At 43.9% G+C, this 20,065-nt stretch overlaps 1 protein-coding gene across 5 annotated transcripts in view; it reads left to right on the top strand.

Moving 5' to 3' along the window:
* Positions 1 to 20,065, top strand: part of LOC142585259 (uncharacterized) — a 61,298-nt gene that overhangs the window by 14,399 nt on the left and 26,834 nt on the right. For 3 of the 5 annotated variants that reach the window (XM_075695879.1, XM_075695878.1, XM_075695882.1), the window contains exons 7-16: positions 953 to 1,016; positions 1,193 to 1,770; positions 5,135 to 5,339; positions 6,833 to 7,124; positions 7,806 to 7,889; positions 8,966 to 9,064; positions 11,634 to 11,718; positions 13,883 to 13,984; positions 15,441 to 15,548; positions 18,064 to 19,023. In XM_075695879.1, the coding sequence (XP_075551994.1) occupies positions 953 to 1,016; positions 1,193 to 1,770; positions 5,135 to 5,339; positions 6,833 to 7,124; positions 7,806 to 7,889; positions 8,966 to 9,064; positions 11,634 to 11,718; positions 13,883 to 13,984; positions 15,441 to 15,548; positions 18,064 to 19,023 (2,577 nt within the window). The remainder of the gene's footprint in view (positions 1 to 952; positions 1,017 to 1,192; positions 1,771 to 5,134; positions 5,340 to 6,832; positions 7,125 to 7,805; positions 7,890 to 8,965; positions 9,065 to 11,633; positions 11,719 to 13,882; positions 13,985 to 15,440; positions 15,549 to 18,063; positions 19,024 to 20,065) is intronic. The other 2 variants (XM_075695881.1, XM_075695880.1) reach the window with 2 other exon arrangements.

Below are 20,065 nucleotides of genomic sequence, written 5' to 3'. Positions count from 1 at the left end.
GACGGTGTATCAATCAGAGGCTAATGGAACATAAAAGGTCGTTAACCGGCGGATCGCCTTCTAATCTTTCGCTACATTGCCGAGATTGTAACTGCACGCCAGAGTTAGATGCATGCGCGATATTGTACAGGCATAAGAGTGAAGATACGCATCTTATGGTAGAGGCATGGCATATCTATAATGGTGGAAGTGCGTGCGTGAGTCAGCCTTCGATTACTTTACATAAGAAAGAGATTAAGTGCCTTAACAGTTATCTCTCAGGTAGACCGGCACGTGTACCCGATTGACACGTGGTGTTACCATTCCTGAGCATGCACAGATGAGGTTTGTGTCTTTTCTTTTTTCGCCTCAGTGCTCCCTTCAGTTGATAGTCGGCGTTCGTGTTGTCCACTTCTCTACTCTTGTGTCCTGTCTGCACGCCTCACTTCTATTTTGCATAATGAATCCTTACCAACTAGCTCAGCTTTCTGTCGTTCTATGCTTTCAGCATTTTGTTCGAGTTGAATCGACAGATGCACGGAGGTCAATTGGCTCACAGCTGCTGCCGCGATTTCCAACTCTAGCATTTTTACAGTTTCTGCTGTCATCGAGCGAGATGTGTTCGTGTTTACCTGTGCGCGCATGACATCATGCTGGTTAATTTAGTTAAAACACCTTGACGGGCTAGTTGGTTTGAATCCATGATAGAATGTGTAAGCGCGACTGAACATGGACGTAGAAAGAAGCAGACACACAAAGACAGCGCTTTCTCTGTGTGTCTGTTTCTTTCTACGTCCTCGTTGAGTCGTGTTTACACATTCTATCATTGTTAATTTTGTTAGTAAGTGACTGTTTACAAGTTTATATGGCTGATAGACCTACTGGCCTTACTTCGTACAGCTATCTACTAATTTGCCATCGCAATCAATGCTTCGCCTTTCAAGTAGACATGCAATTTTTTTATTTTTTTCAGAGATTACCATACAACATTGTCATTCCTTCACCCTCGCACCTGTCCCCTCAGCATTCTGTCACCGGTGAGTATAGTCTTTTGTGTGCATCCCTTTTGCTTTCTTCATGTTCTGAGATGTCCTGCTAGAACTGCTTGGGTTGCCTTGCTAACAATCACTAGATTGCGTCAAGAACGATCCTTTGCACCGTTCTGTGCCGAAACGGCTTCTTCTTCTAAACAGATTCGTGTTGCACTTTACAGGCCATTCACCAAGCCCAAACCATCTTGGCATCAAAGAGCACCACAGGCCCTACATCTCATCAGTCGTGGTCAATTCTAGCACGCAGCCAAAGCCAGTGACCAACGGTGAACTGGCGGGGACCGAAGTCAGTGTCTCGAAAGATCACAACCTAGAAACAGTAGGAGAAAAATTAGAAAATGTTGTTAGGATACCTGAGAAGGAAGCAACGCCAAAGAAGACGCCAGCCAAACCCCACTTTGAAGAGAACGACATTCCCAGTTGGATGGAAGAAGACGTTTCATTCGACGACTCGGAGGGAGACGCAAAGGCCACATCGCTCTACGTGCCTCCATCAGTTTCGCAAAAGCGGAACTCCAAGCCAGAGCCTGAATTGCACAAGTCCGTTGAGGTCTTACTTGCGTACGATGGTCAGCAGCTGAGAAAGAATGCAGGGAAGGAGTCGAGCGAGACACTTGTCAAGGAACTGCTGGAAGAGGATCCCCAGCCTTTGAAGGCACTGTCAGCCGACAGGCTGTCGGTGCTGTCTGACAGTGACTGGGACTCGACAGAGGAAGTTGAAGACCTTCCTCCAAACAAGGTGAGTGATTTGCACCCATATTCACAGAGTTGCCTTAACTGAATGAAGTTCCTTGACTTCACCACTTGGAGAGTAACACTCGGCATCTATCATTCAAAAATCAGTCTGCAGCCCTTCATGCCTCTTTAACTTGTCATGAGCACCTGGATACTAGTGTGCTTTTTCTGAGAGCAGGTAAACCTGTACATATAGAAACATGAAGCTCAAATAAGCACTCACACTTGGTGCTGTTTGGCTTGCTCACTAATTCAAATAAAGTGAGTACTATTCATTTATTTGCATCTGTGTGCATTTGCTGATAAACACTAAGAATTGGGGAAAAGAAAGAATGGCCGCTCAAAACGATGCAGCTCGCATGTTCCACTGATTCTGAGCAAAGGATGTACAACCCTATGGTTTTTTGCAAATTCTATATTTGCTGAACTGCATAGTTCATTTAGTATTTCAATATTAAATATATATAAACACCCCAGGCGAATTTTCGCCATCAGCGACGTCATCACCATCAGTGTTGCCGTGTGGTTCTATATAAAATCCAAGTGCGATAAGATTGCCATTGTGCGCCGTATTCTATAGGTGCGAAAGAAGCTTGTGAAAGTGAGCCATGAACAATGGTGGCTGATGCGCACTGGTCCTCGGCACACCCATTATTAGAGGTCGCGTAGTTAAGTGCGGGAGGTCACATGAGCACGCGTCAGCTCCTCTAGCGTGGCCATGGCTGCACATCGCTGTTCAATGTGGCTGGCTGCTTCAAGTGCACTGCCTTCTCTTAGCGTTGGAAGTCATGTAATCTCAAGTTTAAGAGACGTCTTAAAGCAAGAGGTAGCACGAAGCGTTTACTCCCTGAAGCCTGCGCTCTTCATCACGCCATGGTTGTTGAGTGATATCCACTCATATTTGCCGGTACACACATCACATCATGTTTGTTAATTTAACTAGTAAGTGAATGTTCACTGTAATTTGCGTGGGTGGCAAGACTACAAACCTTACTTCATGTGATCTAATAGCCTGCTGTTATCAGTGTGTTGCCTTTCGGGCAAAACAGCAACTTCTTTTTGTATATGCAGTCACTGACCTATTATGCAGGCACAGATAATTCGGACATACAGACGGCTTTGCAACACTACCATTTGGACTGTAGACATAATGTTAGGACAACCAAAATTTTGGTCACATAACAGTGTTCAGTTTAATAATTCAGACTCCGCCTGCACAATATGTGCTAATACAGCCACCAAGCTCAGCAGAAAGAGCAGTGTTTTTGTTTTGATACATTGCCCATTATAGACAAACCATAGGATAAGCCAAGCCACTAGTTGTAAAGACTACATTTGTGATTTTTAGTGTGTATTCAGTTCACCTAGTGCTTGTTCCTTTACTTGCAGAATAGCTACATTGTCAGAGGCACCTTATTTTACTGCTGTTACCCATTTCTGTCACTCCAAATCATGAAGCAGGGTCAACCCCACTTAAAGTCATAAAACAGGGTTAACTGAACTTTTGTCTATATGTAGCAGCATGATAGTAGTCAAAATACAGACTGACCATGTCACATGCAATCATGTGTGTGCGCAGGAATGCATTGTCTAGCTTTTCTGACTACTTGTGGAATAAGGTCACCTCAGTTCTGGTTACTCCGATATTTTGGACTCCTGATTATTCTGACTTTAGGTAGTCCTTGCCGAGTCCGAATTACGAGTTGGTGAATGAATATATAGCCCTTTTTATTTAATACGTTAGCATTAGAAGTGTGAAAGTGGAGAAAGGTGTATGTGTGTAAAGTGTGGGAAGCTGGTCACGTGGTAGATGTAGAGAGGGGATGGGAGAGCTTAGAAGAGCGTGCGCGTGCGTGCGTATGTGTGTGTGTGTGTGCGCGCAAAGTCAAACCTCGATATTACGAACCTCAGTTTAACGAAATTCACGATGTAATTAACTGTTTTCATTTCCCGACCTTAGTTCCATTGAAAACCGTGTAGTTCCTTTTGTGACTTAACGAAGTAATTTCCTGACACTGTTTCCATTTAACAAAGTTTTTGGCTATCTGAAGCATGTGCTTGGAGCCTATACAGCTGGTAAATCTAGCAGAAAACTATACATGCATCAGCCAAGGCAAAAGTTATTTCAAGCGTCCTTCCACATGAACAGATTGAGTGGCAAAAACACTCTCAAACCACGCCAGCCGGGTTGTGGTGTGCAGGAAACACCATTGCGTCATTTGTCGCGTTGGTGAACAACTTGCAGAGGCCGCAAGGCATGGGGCAGCTCACAGTGCTCAGAGAAACACGAGAGCTGACGATTTCTTCCCGTTGCAAGAGGGATGGGGAGGGAGTAAACACATGGTAACATGATAAAACACGTGCTGGGGGGCATGATCCCCTCCTAGCGTGGGTCTATTGCTGGTGGTTGCGTAATCTCAAGTTTCCGAGACACAGTGATCCACACAGTGATCCCATTGTGGCAGCGAGTTCTTGGTCATCGAGTGAGATCTGCTGATGTTTTCCTGAGCACGCATGACCCCAATAAAACTATGAACCTTACTTCATGTAGTTGGCTCTTTGCTATCACCATCAATGCTCCGCCTTTATGGCAAAACTGTCTCTCTTTTGTAATTTTGCTCACAAGGGATATTTGTATCTTTTTACACCTTTGTTTTTAATTTGTGGGCGCGGGTTGCGGGCACTAGGCACGGTCAACCATAATGTCCAAGATATACGGCGCCATGTGACACAACAAATGCAACTCTCGGGATGCTGTGAGCCGCATCAATGCATTGATCTCAGTGCTATCGGCACCACACGCACTGGCGCTCATAACTGTCTATTATTCCCTGACCTTCTTGCGATTTTTTTATAAGTGTTTGCTAATAAGATACTATCCACCACGAATGCTGTGAAAATTTGTAAAGTTGTTCTAGCTGCTAAAGCTTTAAAAGCTCAAAGTAACGAAATTCGCAATTTAAACAAGTTTTTCACTGCAAGTGCAATGAATAAGCATATGTATATTATAATGACAAAAAGTGACAACGGAGCTCGGGCGCTGCTGCTGGGAGTGCGAGAAAGACAAAAAAGGGAAGAATAGAACGACCGACCCAGTGAATGGGTGCTGTTCCTGTTCTCTTACAGTATGTATAAATAGTGTGACTGATGCTTTGCTGCTCCGGACCACTGTCAGTCGCACTTCGCTCCTCGAAGAGGCAGGATGTGTGTCTAGTGACCTTTCGAACAAATCTTTGCAGTGTAGTGTGCACAGTCTAAGTCATGGATCCAGGACCTCAAAGAAATGTGACATAATGCTAACACATTTCTCTCACATTTACCCCGAAATCGTTGTCACTGAAATTTTTTCTTGCTGCTTTCCTCATCAGGTGATGGAAGGCACATTAGGACGTATGGACACACTTCACGGAACGGAGGAAATTTGGGAAAGGAATCCAAGCGTCCCCGTAAACGCAGATGAGGCTGCAAAGTCAAGCTTTCCAAGTAACTCCCCTCCAACAGCAGCACCACGCAAGTCGTCTACTAGCCCTCAACGCAAGCCGTCAATCGAGCAACACCAACCACACACAGATGGTAAGGAGTGCTGCACTACCTTTGCAGTACTGCCGCTGTGGTTTTGCAGTAACGGGCTTCACCAAAACAGTGAAACTGTGTCTGCCTGAACAAAGCTATGTGGAATTCGTAATGCAGGGCAGCAACCAGAGTTTTCTACCAAAGTCACTAGAGGGAAATCTGGCACTATAGTCATCCTGCTGCCCTCTAGGTGTTGCAACCCTACTGTTTTCTACTATTTCTACTATTTTCTACTATTTATGGCTTTGCTTGTCATTCAGCTGGCTTGTAGGCTAGTCGTGCAACATTGCTTCGTATGGTTGTGATAAGCATAAAAAGAAAGTTTGCAGATTCCATACAATAAGGGAGGAGGATATGTTCATGCAAAGCATTTGCCCACACAGTACATGTGAATTATGTTTATTAAATGTTTGTTGCATAGATACCAAGTGATGTAGGAGCTGCGTAAGATATAAGAGATAACAAGGGTTGGTGTAATCGACAAGCATTTAAGTGCCGACACTGAAGTACTACATGCTTGCCGTATAGATATGTCCCTTATTAACATGTTGATGTGTCTATTGCTATCAGTCTGGCATGTTTATGTTGAGATATGCTGTTCGATGGTGCCGTGCTGGGTCGTGCATTGAGAAGTGCGAGTCGCAGTCCATGAAGACTGAAGTAGTAGACATAGCCATGGATATTCAAATTGGGAAGTCCCTTGCAAACACATGATAAAGGACAACCTCAGTGCGTACTGTTGGTATTGTGAATTTGTGAGGTCCAGTGTGCCCTTCATAAGTGCAGGAAAGCATTTGTTGAATTGTTTCGAAATGTTGATGTTCTCAAAGCAGAGAGCTCACATTCTTTCTCTCCTTACTCGCAAGTCTCATTGATGCTTTCACAGTGATGCAACAACTTTTGGTATCAGCATGACAATGTTTACGCACTTCAATCTCTTCCACTATCAGAGCTCACTTAGGTGCCATTAGAGCAGTTTTACATGCTATTATTTTGACTTCAGCCTTCCCAAAGCATCATTAAAAGACCACTTTTATATGCCACAGTTTTGATGTTTGCATTAGAACAAGTGCTTATTGAAACTTACAAAATTTGACGCTCATTATTGATAAACAATTACTTAGAAGCGCATAGCTTCTTGGTGTTCTTATTTTGTGTCTGGTATTGCATTTATATTTTTTTAGCCAAATTACCGTGAAAGCCCGTGTATAATATGACGTTTTTTCCTATTATTAGCGTCCCAAATTTTTGCCTTGTGCTATATGCGGATCCAAACGAAAATTTCAGTCAGAAATTTGGGCTAGAAGTTTTGGTTTCGTTGTTGCTGCGTGGCTATGGCTTGCCTTTGTTATTGCTGTGTGGCTAAGGCTTGGCTTCCTTATTGCTGCGTGGCTTGATTGGTTAACTGGAGGTTGCTGGAAAAGTCCATTGACCTGCTTAAATAGGCTAATGGTGATGATGACATTGTTTATGATGGGCTCTTGGTTTTGCAGATGTTAGTACGCCGCAGAGGCCTCCCCGGTTGAGCAAAAATCGGCTCCGCAGTTCTTGGAGTTCCTCTTCATCGTCGGCACCGCCATCAAGGGCAAGTCCACTGGTCATTGGTGGTTCCAGGCGACCCAGCCTCCTAAAGGACAGCAACGGTCGGCCAGACAGTGCATCACCGAGACCTCTTGATGATCCAGGCGGCACGAATGGAGGCTCACAAATTGTCCGCAAGAGATCAAGCGCCTCAAGTCAGTCGACAAAAAGCTCTGTTGCAGACAGACAGGAAGCGACGACAAGGTGCGCAGGCTTCTGTTGTAGCTCATTGGCCGCGTCATTCGGCTGCTAAGCATATTGTCGAAGCTCTATCGTGCTGGATGTGTGCATGAATGGGGACGGTGCTTCACAAAATCATTGTAGAGGCATTGAAAGGTAGGGCGGTGCAAGATGAAAAAAAAAGGGGGGGGGGGGGAGTAATTATGTATAAGAAAGAAATTGTAGTGGCTGCTGTATCGCGCTCTTGTGGCAGCACGAGAAGCCATATGTCGGAAGGGTACTTGCTTCAGACTGGCTCATGCAAACCAAATTGCCAACAGCAAGGTCGCTAAAAAGGTCACTGTGATCTAAAAAGAATTTGTCGCTTGTCAGTCTCTGCCATTCCAAATTTGCTGTCGCTGATGTCTGCATCTAAAGGTAGCTCATTGCTAATAAAACACACATGTGCCCCACAAAAGTTGTGTGCGCAAGGCTCAAAAAATTGCATGCTTTCCCACCTCACCCTCAAATTGTCATTTCCATTGTATTTTTACGAATGTAAATGTTGACAGGTTGGCAGGTATGTATTCCCATGCAAGCACTGTCTCTTTTCTATCTCCTCTCTATTGTGAAGCTTGACAATGGCCTGATATTCACTCTCTTGCACTCTGCATGAGATTGTTCAGCAGCCACATTTATCCCAGCAACTGTTTTGATTTTTGACAGGCATGTTGTTGAGCTGACGGCAGCTCCAACATCTGACGTAGGAGACCTGGTCACCACGCTTCAGAGGGAGGTCAGCTCAGCACGGTAAGCAGTTGTACACGCAACACACAGGCCTTGCCATGCCTTGCCACCTTGCAGTGCAACCTCAGAAATTATGGTCAATGAATCTTGCAGTTCCATTCGTCCCAGCAAAGCTCTACTAACCGTGCATGTTTGAAATGCATGAGATGGGGTGTAACATGGGTGCATGCCATATCAGCTGCTCCGCAAGATCGTATGGGCAAAATTACTCATTGCGATAGTTCTGTTTTATCCAGTGATGATGACTTAGTGAGAGAGTAGCTAAATTTAGGGTGTTTCAGACACCATAAGAACACCTTTGCTTTTTCAGTGTCCTGGCTACTTTTTTAGAGATATGAATAGCCAGCGAAATGCCTTTGTAAGATTCCTCGAGGGACTTTGGCTAAGTTCAGTGCTTCACTCCTGTTTTATCCCTGGGAAGGTATACTCATGTCTGATCATTGTTACTTTTAAAGACATACTGAAAAGCTTTAGTCCTCTGGGTACATCAAAGCTACTTTTCTATGCAACACACAGTGTTGAGATCCAATACCATTTTTAAAAATGTAGAGTTACTTTCACTTTTCATGCTCCGACTGTTGCCTCGCCACCACTTAAGGTAGAAAGCTATAGTTTTAAAAATGATAATGAAGACGTGTAGGAACAAATTTTTTAAAAATTGTAAGCAAGTTGTCATCATTATAGTCGTCGTTGCTTGGCGACTTTAACTAGAAGTGGAGTTTTTTGGGCCATGACCTGGCGACTTTGTCCAGAAAGAAGTTGCTGATACTGATTTGATCACAGTAAAGGATGATGTGCTTTGACCACTGCTTAAGCTTGGACCCACATACTCAATTGTTTTTGCTTTCACCTAGCGTGTGATTTTCTAGAACTGGTAGGGCTGAAGCACTAGTTAAAGCTAGGCAATGTAAACTGAGCAGGTCTGCAGCAGTTGCCTATGAAAGTGTGTATATTAGCCTGCAGTAAATACGTGCCTGAATATGTCACAATTATACTATGCCAGACTCGGCATGTTGAGTTCCTGTGTGAGATACAGGGTGCTCAGAGGGTTCTCCATTTTTCTTTTCGGTGGCCGACAGGACTGAGCTGGTCGAAGAGATTCAGCATCGAAAGAAAGCAGATTTGTTTGCAAGAGAGCTGCAACTGCAGCTCGCTAAGAGAGAGCAAGCCCTTCTGAGGTGGGGTAATTGTTGTGAAAATTTTGAGCACCCATTTATATCATTCCTGTGCACTTGCTAGGTGCCATCTTGCTAGGTGTACATTCTAATACCTTTGAAGCTTGTATGTAACATAAAACAGAGAATGCACTAGCACATAACTCTATACATACTGCATGTCTGCACATTCGGAAATTTCGTGTTGAATAAAATATAGAACGTCATATGTCGATGAAATAAACCAGATCGCAGCTTCAGTGGTGAAATTGGTGGTACACGCCGAGCGTTTTAATGACAACAAAGGGGAAAAAAAACAACTTGATTTGTCTCAATGTTAGTGCTGCACGGCAGCTTTACAACATAGCCACATAGACATGAAGGCATGTTCGCAGAGATACCTGTTTAAAGAGGCCCTGCACCACCTCTCAGGCTTGGTGAAAAACAGTATGCGGATAGCATACGCTGCTGTTAACATCTCCGCCAAATTTTGCAGTCATACGTGTCTCGTGGAGCTCGCAAGCAGAGCACGAAGTCACCTTTCTCTCAAACGCTCTCTTTTCAACAGAAGCCTGCTCCTCACTCTTCTGGGCGCTTTATTTCATTATATAGCAGATTCCCATGTCCGGCTGTTATTGGCCAATAGCTGACATCAATCAAGAAGGGTGTTTGGATCAGTGCGCTTCTTCCTACTCTTACTGTGTATACTTATTGACACAGTTTAATAAGCAGGCTGAAATAAGCGAAAACCTGCTTTTGATTTTTCGGCAATAATTACTTACTTCCGGAAGAAGCCGACTATCGTCTGCTCACGCTCAGCCACAGCCACCCGCATAGGAATTAAACTGTAGCCACCCTGCCTATTGGTGTCGTAGCCGTCAGGTCTCACTAATTTCAACTAGTTTTGAACACTCAACTAGCCTCAAGCCAAGCAAAACTTAAGGTCAAACTACACGCATGCTTGCCAACATGCACTCATTCCTGACCGTTTCTTGTGAGACACCTTGCATGTGCCAACTTGTACTTCAAAATGCGCAAGTTGGATGTGGCTACTACCCGCTGGTGAAGCTTGTTCAGGACAAAGCCGGTTCGCACCGCGTATCACAGCCAGACAGGAGTGTGTGAGCACGAGGGTGCACTCTAGAGCTGTCATGCAGAAACGCTGCAGTTGCATGTAGCTACGATCTGCGAGGTAGCGTTGATACCGCAGCCGCTGCGAGGTGCTGCGATAAGTGCCCTCAGCCACAGTGCACCCAACGACTGGCTGAGCGCACTGTGGCTCGCTGAGAACAGCCGCATTTAGTGTGTTGTAGGCGCCAAAGTCAGAAATAGGGACGTCTTCGGGAGCATCCAAAATCAAATTTGAACTGTGTGCCACCGTGACATTCAGTAGGCGGAGCGTTGTGGGCACACCCCGCTCCGCCGCAGCCTTCGCAGTGCAAATCATTAAAGAAGAAGCGAAAGCACCATGAACGATATGTTTGATTGCAAAAATCGCCACTTCTGCTGAACGCATTGAAGAACGTCTTGGAGCAAGGTTTTTCTGAAATAATCTAACTTCAAATGCGTTTCTCGACTTTGATTTTTCGATAAAAAGTGGCTCAGGGCCCCTTTAAATGTCATTTACTATTCTAAAGTTTTTAATTTACAGCTATGGTTATGTTTGGTTTGAAGTTGAAACACAAATATTTGCACATTGCTGCTCGGCACCTCTAACATCTGCACATGGTTAACACGTTAACCTCAAACCTTACAAGGCACACTGGCTTTTAACACTGTCGGGCAGGCCTATTATAGTGCATTTAACATGTGTGCTCAGACATGGGCATCTGTGACACTCACTTTGCAGATTAGCTTTAAAGGCTTTTGGGTTTCACTGCATGGCTTTTTGTGCAGAAAGGAACCAAACTACCCCAAAAGCAAACATGCATGTTTGTTTATGTGACGCAAATGCATCCCAGTGCTGTCACAATAGCGTCAGTTTGTTATTAATTGCACAGTACAGCCTTTTCCTTTCTTGTTTTAGTATTAGTTATAAATATCTTTTATATCCTGTAATGTTCCTTGTATCAGATTTACTTTGCACATGCCGAACATAAAGCCAGTATACTTAGTCATTGCACCAAGGCTATGGCAAAAGATGCGGTTTCTTGGAGAGCATTAGCATTTCGTAACCCATAAATTTTTACTACTGTGCAATTTAAATCTTGTTGAAAGTCTTGTTGGCAATCTGACAAAGTACTAAATACATTAGGTATTGCAAAGTTTAGGGCCAGTGTGACATAAAAATTTGTTTTTGCTCAATTCTGTTCCTTTCTCATTATCCACTGTTCACCAGCTGCTCCTGGTGATAACATCGGCGGAGTGCCGCTTAGACCACTGATCAAGCATGAAATGGAATAGTATTGTAATAGAATCGTTACATTATCCAAGCACTGTCTTATTGTTATTGTTTATTCACCTGGAAAAACATTTAAACAAACAGGAAGAAAGTCCCATGTTGTTGCTTCCATGCTTGGTCCTGATGTCTCGCACTCCAGTAACATTTCTCTCGTTCAGCCAGATGGTTCTAACACTTGCTTCCATCCAACAGAGATTTTGAGGCCAAGGATACCATTGACAGCAAGCTAGCCGATTTGGAACAGGAACTGAAAAGCGCCAAAGTTCTCATCAAAGATGTGAGTAAGAGTCCAACAACACTTGCTGCAGCACCCTTCACTTTCTTTTCCTTACTCATACAAGTTCATGGTGTTTCTGCAAATGAAGTTCGAATGAAACCCAAAGAAACCTTTGCACAGATGCAAAAGATGCCAACAGAATGTTGGCACGTGCCAGGTTACATTACTATCTTGGAGAACATATTATGGTAGTATAGTGTGATACTTTACTCTGATTACCTCTGAAGCTCCACTGACAAGAAAAAGTGTGTTCAAGGACATTAATTGTGCATTTATATTACCTGAGAATGTAGGGCAGCTATTGAATGGTGTTTATCCCCTTTCATGAAATTTCATGCAGCAGTTGTCCAAAAAACATTATTTTATGAGTTGCACGCAGAGTGGAAGTTCAAAGCAATAGCAATGCATTTTGAGAAATGGCAGTACAGTCGAGCCACAGCATGATGAAGCCTCATCTTACATGCAAATAGCTTTGTTATGTCTGATGCTCGCTATAAGCACACAGGCCGAAAAGAACATTGTGATCGAGTCCATGCAAAAAAAGCTCAACTTTGACACCTCCGATGGGTGAGCAAAGGGCCACCTGTTGATTTTGATGCCCTTATCATTGTCTTGGCACATCAGCAATGCTAAAATGCAAATGCACTTTTGTACTGTCGTTAGTGTGCAGCTGCGTGATTGATGTGGCTGTGAGCCTCCTGTTAGCTGTGAGCCAGCCAAGCCAAAGCTGTTGGCCAAAACATGCATGTGCACACAGAATGTGCTGTTGAATTGCTCTTGCTCGGTTTGATGTTTTTGCTATCAGAATTATATTTTAATCACTGAGCAAACCAAAATTGCCATTGCTGTAACCAATATTATCTGATCTTGCATTTTCAGTTTCGTTATACTAGCAGTAGAATACTCATTGAAGTAAAGCGTGGCCAACCAAATTATATATTTACATCATTAGATCAATTCAATATATCCATGCTTGTTATATTGAGGTCTGGTCGTAGCTTGTCACATAAGTACACTTCAACTGGTCATTTTGTTTTTTGTGTGTTGAAGAAGCAGCACAGCAAAGCTATGCAGCAGTGTGCGTTTTGATAGCACATTTAAATGTGCTACAAACTACAAACAGCCAAACTGAAATGGCGTGATGCGGTCGCAGATGGTACATTGATCTGAACAGTGCGACACCTGTTGTGCCACAGGAAAAGTGCAAGTGCTAGACGTGCAAATAGACGCCGCGAACATGTGCAGCAAGTGCTGCAGCGTTGAAGCACAAATGGAAAGGGCGTGAACGCAGTCGCTACATTGATCTCAATGTTGCAATGCCTGGTGTGCCACAGGGAACGTGCCATTGCTATACCTGCAAAGAAGAGATGCCAAGAACAGGCACAGCGAGTACCGTGGTATCTAAGCAAAGCGCTATGCACGAAGGCAAGCTTTCTGGTAGAAATGCAGCCTCTTGCGTGGGCCGATCTTTTGTTTTTGTTTCTTCTAATACTTCTAATATGTCTGAGGAGATTTAACATAAAAGGCATGTGCTGTCAGTGTTTCGTTTCATGACATTTGTTTGTGGACTGTCATTCTCAAAATTCCAAGGAATAACTTTGTAAAGAATGTAAGAGAAAGTATGAGCAACTTTAGTGTCATGTAGAATGCTTTGCAGCTTCAGACAAATGCTGAGAGCTCGCCAGTTACCCTTGCGCTTAAAAAAAACACTTGCACGAAAAGAAGGGATAGTAAGAGTGCAGTTGTTTGTGGTCACCATTTTGCATCCTGTCTACCCATAACAAGCACAGCTGAGTGGTTCAACTTTCTTCTCGATGACTGTCAGAAAATTTACTTTATAGAAGGACCCTACAAATGTTTATTTGCGATTTCCCAATCGCGCATGCTTAATTTATTCGGTGTTTTGTAAATAGGTTTGCTGAAAGGGAGTGCAAAGTATGTTTACCTTGGTACATGGAACAGTTCTGTTAAAATGAAAAGGAAGCCTAGTTAGTGCACATATATATAGGAACTCATTATTATTATATAAAGACTTTGTAAACACATGTTTTCAACAACAGCAATTTTGTTTCGGGCTTGTTGCCTAGAGATTAATTTTGTAGCCAGTTCATCAGTGTGTAATATGTATATTTTTCTCTTTTTTTCCTGTGAATTGTTATATTAGCTTCACCGTGAGATTGAGTTCCTGCAGAAACAGCTGATGTCATACAAGGAATCAGCAGACATTTACAAAGACGCAAGCGAGAGGCAAGAGGCATTGTTTAAGGTGAGCTTCAAGGCAGGAGCATATTTTTATCGCTCTTTTTTTTTTCCTGCATGCGTGTGTACGCATTCACCTCGTGTAGCTGTTTTTTATGCCCCACTTGCTTGAATACAATGCGAGTCTTTTTTACAATATTACTGGTCTGAGAAAGTGCCTTCTGTTATATTGTGTACCATGCCACAGGTGCAATGAAAACTTCACTCCTTATTTATTATTATTTTTTTTTAACCAATTTTGCTCTTCAAAATGCAGTGGCAGCCTTGGCCACTAGGCAACCAAGCACTGAGGTTAAGCCAACCTTTTCATAGCAGGGCGGGCTAGTCTGTGATTGGTGAAAGCACAACTCTTTGGCTCTGAGGTGTCTGACTTCCATAATAAAACTTGTCAAGTGACCGTAGGTACAATGGCTTTAGTGCACTATAGCAGCAGATATCCACGCATACCATTATGCAAACACTTTTGTGTGTATCCATATAGTACTGAAATGCAGCGCTTTGTGCTCTTGCCATAACTTCTTAACATAATGTGATTGACAGTACGATAAAGTGATTTATGTACATGCGGGACCCTGCGCATGGAATGGTAATTTATCATGGGTGGGCATCATGGTAATTGATCAACCATTATGCTATGCTTGTAGGTCTCATCCTAAGTGCATGGATATGGCTGCATTACAAATAGTTTCTTCACATTGCAGTCGTAATGCTTGTTCCTTTCTTATTTTCCAAGCTGTCAGAATCTGCTTTCCCTTTGTGTTATATCGCAGCCATGTTATATTTCCATGAAATACAGGGATTATGTGGAAAGCTTATTTTACTTGGATCACGACTCATTGAAATGAGCAAGAGCTCTGTCTGATGCAGGACTTATGTAAACCGTTTGCACTTTTGCACAAGCAAATTGAAGCTCTGTTGCCTCGATAAAGGATTTGAGACTGGGTAAACAAACTGCTTGAGCATACATTCTATTTCAAAAATTCCAGTAACACATCATTTTACGTAGTCTTGTCTTAGACAAAGGCACACTATAAAGTGCTTTTCATGTGTGAGATCTAAGTGTGGAAGGCAGCGGGGTTTGAAAAAATGAAATTTAATCAAGTCCAACTATGCAATATCTACTAACAGACGTTATTGCCCTTGTTTGCATGTGATGTCCTCTGTGTTGCATCTGCTATGTGTCTGCAGCATGTGTGCAGAATTTTCGTGGCATATGCGGCTGATGTGTTTACAGAAAGATGTCAGCATGAAGCAATTATTCAATGCTCTTTGTTTGACTCTTGCTGAGTAAGGCCACATTGAGATGAAGTCATCTTCAGTTGATCCCAAAACAGTTTTAAGAATGCGGTTACTCATACAGCGAACATTTTTGGCCTTACAAAGCAGTTTGTCAAAAGCAGGCTCGACTCTGTAATGACATAGAAGCGATATGGTCGAATGTTTCACCTGCGTCTTGTTTGCAGGAGATTGTCAGCGAAAAGGAGAAGCAGTGGGCTGAAGAACGAGAGAAGCTTCTGCTAAAGATCAATGAAAAGGATGTTCATTTATTGACTACACAAACAACTACGGAGGTGTGTGCTTCAAGAATTAGTCAGTTTACAAAATGACGTAACTTCTTAGTATTCTCCAATGCTGACTACAGCATATTGTTCCTGAAAGCCACATTCTCTATGCGGTCTTGGGCTGCTAAGCACGAGGTCGCGGGATCAAATTTTGGCAACGGCGCCCACATTTCGATGGGGCGAAATGTGAAAACATTCGCATACTTAGATTTAGGTGCATGTTAAAGAAGCCCAGGTGGTCCGAATTTCTGGAGTCCCTCACTACGGCGTGCCTCATAATCAGATCGTGGTTTTGGCACGTAAAGCCCCATAGTTTGATTTAATTTTCGACATTCTCTATGCACACCATCCTTCTGACTTGCAGTATGTTGTTCGAGGTTATCACAACTCTCACCCACAAATGCTTCCATTTCTTTTCTTTCTTTGCAAGTGTGAGTGTTCATACGCTAACATTGTGTAACTGTGGCTTTACATTAACAGCAAGCACGTAACATTTTATGTTAGCAGCATGCATTAATACAGTCAACTTTCGTTACAGTGGGCCCTGATAATCCGACAAAAAATGTCAGTTTTATCCGAAGTCCGTGATATCCAAAACACCTCACTTCTGAAACTTTGGTTGCTATGTCTAAAATTACTGCCAAGAGTGAGAGACGAACGTCCAAAGTAAAAAAACGGGAAAAGTTGCAGTTTCACCTGAAAAGCGAAGCATTGATATGATAGCAAATCAGTAGACAGCTGTGTGAAGTAACAATAGTAATTTTATCTCTCTCGATGATCGTGGAAAGTCTCTGTCAAGAGAGAGAGAAAGGACGCATAGAAAGGCAGGGAGGTTAACCATAGATAATTATGGTTGGCTACGCTGCACGGGGGAAGGGTTAAGGGGGATAAAAAGAGAAAGAAAGCGGAAGGGGGAGATAGAAAGAGAGACAAGCACAAACAAACTGCAAACACTATAGAGTGGTAGGGGCCGGCATTAAAGTCTATCGTGAAGCCCCATAGACTGCAGGAACCTTAATAACGCAAGTAAGGCCTTTAGCGCAGATGTTCTTTGGGGGCACTGACCTAAAGCTTTGAGTTCTGATAGTGGACGATTGTCCAACTGGCCTAGTACTCTGCACATCACTTGTCTCTGGGCACTATATCGCGGGCAGACACAGATAATATGTGCGAGCATCTCATCGCTGTTGCATGCATCGCACGTGAGGCTATTGGCGATTCCAATAAGGAAAGCATACGAGTTCGTAAATGCAACGTCTAGCCACAGACGGCACAGCATGGTCTGTTCACATCGTGGTAACCCAAGTGGTAGGTGCATCCGTACGTCCGGAAGCAACGAACACAAACGACACATGGGTCTCTGTCAAAACATTGGAGGGATGAAGCACGGCAGCAGCAGCAAGTGAATTGACCTTTGTGCTGTCTCTCGCTTCAACACGAACTAAACATCGAAAGCACAGTGCACACAAAGCTACTGGCACTAAGCACAATTAGTCCGCATCGCAGATCGCTTTCAAGATATGGCAGCCGCGCAGCCGCGCCATGAGCAACAGCCACCAAAGTAGAACCCCCCTCTCCCTTGCCTACCCCAGTGCCTCGCGCACGGAAAAAGAGGGCGCGTTTCCGCACCACCTTCCTCTCTCTTGCACGTGATATTGAGCCGCAATCGCCAGCTAATCCTCGCAACTCAGTTGTCAGCCCGCGGCAGCATGGCAAAAGTATGTTGTATATGCCCGATTCTGAAAAATATTTCTGCTAATTTCATCTGCTGTAGCCGATAGTCCGTTGTCGCACAGTCCTTTAAAAGCAAACTTCGTTGAATTAATAAAATAGTAGGTAGAACATAGTAAGACTGAAATGTGGTCCGTTGTATTGAAAGTCTGTTGTACGCGGGTCCGTTTTAACGAGCGTATACTGTATCAGTGGATGAGTAGGCACATGTGTGCCTTATTCATTCTCCCGGACTTGTCAGATTACCCATGATGTGCGAGGCAAGAGTTCCCAATTTCACTGATCGCACATTGATCGATGCTGATATAGTCTACTGACTGTAAAGCTAAACCTAAATCCCCATATTACGTGGCCACAGTGTGCCTCACTTGCATGAAAGTGCTTGTTATGCTTTTCCTTGCCAGGTAAAGCGGAAACAAAAAGCAATGCAGAAACCTGTCAGCAAGCTATGAAGTGTGCACAAACATGCCTTGCATGCCTATTATTATGTGCTGTCCAAAGCTCGGTCATCATTCATCAGGCATGATAGATAGACACCACTAGATTCAGCTGTTTCTGTGAGCGGGCAGAACTTTGATTCTGTATTCTGGCTAGCTTATTGGTCACACTGCATTTTGTCTCAATGCAAATTCATAAATGAAAATGATAAAGTGGGATTTCATTATTGGAGCCAGTGCCTTTGTACTAATGAGCTTTATAAATGTGCAGACAGTGCACAATGCGAAAAAATTTTAAAAATTGTTTAGAGATACAATGTGCTGCATTGTTAATGCATTGCATTTTCCTTTCTCAGTTTGCTGCCATACAAGAAAAGCTCGGGGCTCTGCACGAAGTCCTTGCATCGCTAAATCTGAAGGCCGACTCGGCGCACAGTATTGAGCGTGCTGAGGAAGGAATCTCCAAGTTACTCAGCCTGTCTACGTCGGCCTTGAAGGACTTGCAGAAACTCTCCGAGAGTGCAGAGCAGACCTCCCACCTTCTCCACGGCATCGACAACAGCCTTCATGTGAAGGGATACGACTTGGGTTCAGACAGGAATGCAAACAGGTTGCTTGAAGGGGACAACAACCAGTTCACGACGACTACATGGACACAGAATTTTGGCAGCATCAATGACACACTCGAACGCCTTGAAACCAACCAGAGGGTGTTGACGGATACACTGGAGGAAATACAAGCGGTGTTGGCGAGCAAAGTGAGCTCTGGCTCTGCGCCTCACGAAGCATTGAACTCGTCATATCTGCCATCAAATGGTCACGTTGCCGCAGTGGCATCCGCCGCTCCGGACCTATCCGACATCAGAGAAGGCGTCGGGCGTGTGTTGGATCGGCTCGACTTCTATGCTGAGGAGATCAAAAAGGCATCGCAGTCGGAAGTGGCCAATGCAACCCAAAAAGTCGTGGAGGCATTCGCAGAGTACCACGCCGCCACAAAGCAGGAGATGCTGAATTTGCTGAACAAAGTCGGGCCGTCCCGGCAGAACGCTCTAGCCGCATCCAGCGGCAGTCATTCGGTGGCACAGTGCTGCCGGGATGATGAAGATGCCTTTAACGGCTCTGCTTTGTCTGACGGTTTTGCCGAGATCAGGCTGAACCAGAGCACAGCGCTTCGAGAGCTGCAGAGCCTGAAGGACGAACTTATCCAGATGGACACAAGCGGCATGTTTGCGAGGCTGGAATCGTGTCACGAAAGAGGCATCGAACAGGTCTCGAAAATTGTGCAGCCAGTCTCGACTGAGCTGAAATCTATGCAGGTAAGTGGAACTTTTTGAACATGCTATGTTGTGATAGATGTTGTGTACTGTTTCCTGGCTAAAGATAATGTAGGGCAATTGTTGTCAAAACCAACCGATGAAGCTGGTATAATGGTACCGCATGGTTAACACAAATTAATCACAAGGTCTCTTATGGTGGCCACAAGTGTATTGCAAAATGCACGAGTGCAGCCAATGTTCAAATTATAGAGCTCCCTAGAGACTGCAAGAACGTCAGAAAAATCAAGCACTTCAAGAAAACAAATTCATGCCTTTAGCCCCTCAAGGGCACCAATAACCATAGACATAACCGAAATAGCTTGAAGCACCGGCCAGTACACTTATTAGGCGTTTCGGTACTCGTACCATGACAGGAGATGGCAGGTGCATACATGTATAATTAAGGAACGCAATCTTATGTCCCATGACGCTGGCCCCTCGGCACTCATGGTATGCTTTACCGCAATAGATTGCATGTGCATGGTGGTGTAACACCGGTATAATGTGTCAAAGCTGACTTTTTTTTTTTTTTTTTTTGGAACCGGCATTATGCTTGTCGTAGTTTCCACGCGTCGACACCATCAGTCAGACTGACGAAAGTGGAGTCAACGCCATTGCCAGCAGCAGTGAATCCTTTAATTGAAGTACGCTGCACCAAACAGCAGGAAGCCCGATTGCGAATGTCGAAGCAGATAGGCCTAATGACAGCACGAAACTACTACAGCTGCCAGCAGATTGGCGTTCATGAGTGCTGGTTCGAGGCTGTGATATAATCAAACTGGCGGTAGTGATGGCTTCCATTAATGCCATTTCCAACCTGCAGTCACGGCAAAACTTCTTAAAAAGTCAGATGGCAAAGGGTTTCTGTGTCCAAAGTTTCAGACGCCTTTATGCATTGGCTCTGTGCAGTATGTGGCGGTGCTGCGAAGCCATTCGAATGATCAGGTTTGTCAAAAAAATTAGGCATTACAAAAAAAAAACTATCATTGACTGTACATAAGTGCCCTTAAGTCTTGTATTTTATGGTAAAGAGACTTCTGTA

The sequence above is a fragment of the Dermacentor variabilis genome, chromosome 6 (genome assembly GCF_050947875.1).
Source record: "Dermacentor variabilis isolate Ectoservices chromosome 6, ASM5094787v1, whole genome shotgun sequence".
In the NCBI taxonomy this organism is placed as follows: Eukaryota; Metazoa; Arthropoda; class Arachnida; order Ixodida; family Ixodidae; genus Dermacentor; species Dermacentor variabilis.
The sequence above is the reverse complement of the archived record's forward strand: the minus strand, read 5'-3'. Positions and strand labels throughout refer to the sequence as shown.